We start from the raw sequence: 1,889 nt of genomic DNA on the forward strand, positions 1-1,889 counted from the left end.
TTTTTTTTTTTTTTTTTTCTTTATTTTTTTATTCATCTTTTATAGAAAAATGAGAACAAACTAAAGAACAAATTAAAAAAAAAAAAAAAATACATAAGATATTTCGTCGTATAAATTAAAAACAAATTAATATAAAATGTTAAAAATATTAGAATATTCTTTTCTATGATAAGAAAATATAAAAGAAATAATAAGACAATTTACGATCATTATAATGTGCATATATGTTATATGTTTTGATGTATGTATTCAAATAGACAAATGAAATTTTGTTTTTATTTATTTTTAAATTATATTAGCAAACAAAATAAAAAACTAAAAAAAAAAAAAAAAATTTTAATAAGTCTAATAATGTATTCTAAAAAAGATTTAAACAAATAAATGGAATAATTAGACAAAAAACTCCAAATAAAAAAAAAGAAAAATAAGATAAACAAAATGCTATTTTTTTTTTTTTTTTTTTTTAAAAAAAAATAAAATATTTTAAATCAAAACAAGAATGATACATTAATTAATGAACATCATAGTGGTGATAATATGAATGGAGGAAAACAAGTAATCGGTGAAGAAACAAGAGAACATGGAAAACAAGAAATCAGTAAAGAAACAAAATATCCTAATTCACAAGATGAAAAAATAAATGAAAATGATATAACTAAAGAAACAATTAATAACGATCAAAATAAGAAAGGCATATTAATTAATGAACATCAAAAAATTAGTGATAATGTGAGTGGAGTAAATAATGAAATCGATAAAATAATAAGAGAACATGGAAAACAAGATAAAAAAATGAAAAATGATGATGATATAGAAGAAACGTTTCATTCTGATCAAAAAAAGAATGATAAATTAACTAATGAACATCAAAGTGGTGATAATATGAATGGAGGAAAACATGAAATCAGTAAAACAACAAAAGATCCTAATTCACAAGTTGTAAAAATAAATGAAAATGATACTACAAAAGATACAATTAATAACGATCAAAATAAGAAAGGCACATTAATTAATGAACATCAAAAAACTAGTGATAATGTGAGTGGAGTAAATAATGAAATCGATAAAATAATAAGAGAACATGGAAAACAAGATAAAGAAATGAACAATGGTGACAATAAAGAAGAAGAAATATTTCATTTTGATCAAAACAAGAATGATAAATTAACTAATGAACATCAAACTTATGATAATATCGATAGAGAAAAACAAGAAATTAGTAAAACTATAAAAGATCCTAATTCACCAGATGAAAAAATAAATGAAAATGATATAACAAAAAAAACAATTAATAACGATCAAAATAATAATGATTCATTAAAGGTACTAAAAAGTGATAAAAACAAAAAAAAAATAAAAATATATGCATATTTCATAAAAGTTAGAATACAATTTATATAATTTTTTCTTTTTTATTCTTTTTCTTAAAAAATTATTAAGATATTTGTCATTATCTTTATATTTCCTTTTTAGATTTTTTTTTTTTTTTTTTTTTTTTTTTTCCTTTCGTAATAAAAAACATATTGTTTTATTAATTTTTAAAAAGTTTTTATTTTAAGATTTTTTAAAATATTTTTAAGGATAAAAAATAAAACAAGCATTTTTTTTGTTTTTTTATAAGTTTATAAATTATGAAAAACCTAATAATTTTTTTTATATAGTCGGTAAATGTACACAAAAAAAAAAAAAAAAAAAAAAAAAAAAAAAAAATGTACTAACATATAAATAATTCTTAAAGTATTTATTTACAGAACATAAAAAAAAATTAAAAAAATGTAAGATTCAAAAAGATTTAACACACTGAAAAAAAAAAAGCAAATAAAGAGAATATGCCAAAAAAAAAAAAAAAAAAAAAAAGAAAAATTTTTATAGTATTTTATGGAACAATT

General features: G+C 17.8%; 1 protein-coding gene across 1 annotated transcript; it reads left to right on the top strand.

The window, feature by feature from the left end:
- Nucleotides 1-537: 537 nt before the first annotated feature.
- On the top strand, nt 538-1,401 carry PGAL8A_00184600 (TRAP-like protein, putative, fragment; the record flags this gene model as incomplete). The annotated part of the gene is made up of 1 exon (XM_028670531.1): nt 538-1,401. The coding sequence occupies one exon, from the start codon at nt 538-540 to the stop codon at nt 1,399-1,401; it is 864 nt and encodes a 287-aa protein (XP_028527275.1).
- Between the last annotated feature and the right edge of the window lie 488 nt (nt 1,402-1,889).

This window comes from Plasmodium gallinaceum (assembly GCF_900005855.1).
Source record: "Plasmodium gallinaceum strain 8A genome assembly, contig: PGAL8A_v1_68, whole genome shotgun sequence".
Lineage (NCBI taxonomy): Eukaryota > Apicomplexa > Aconoidasida > Haemosporida > Plasmodiidae > Plasmodium > Plasmodium gallinaceum.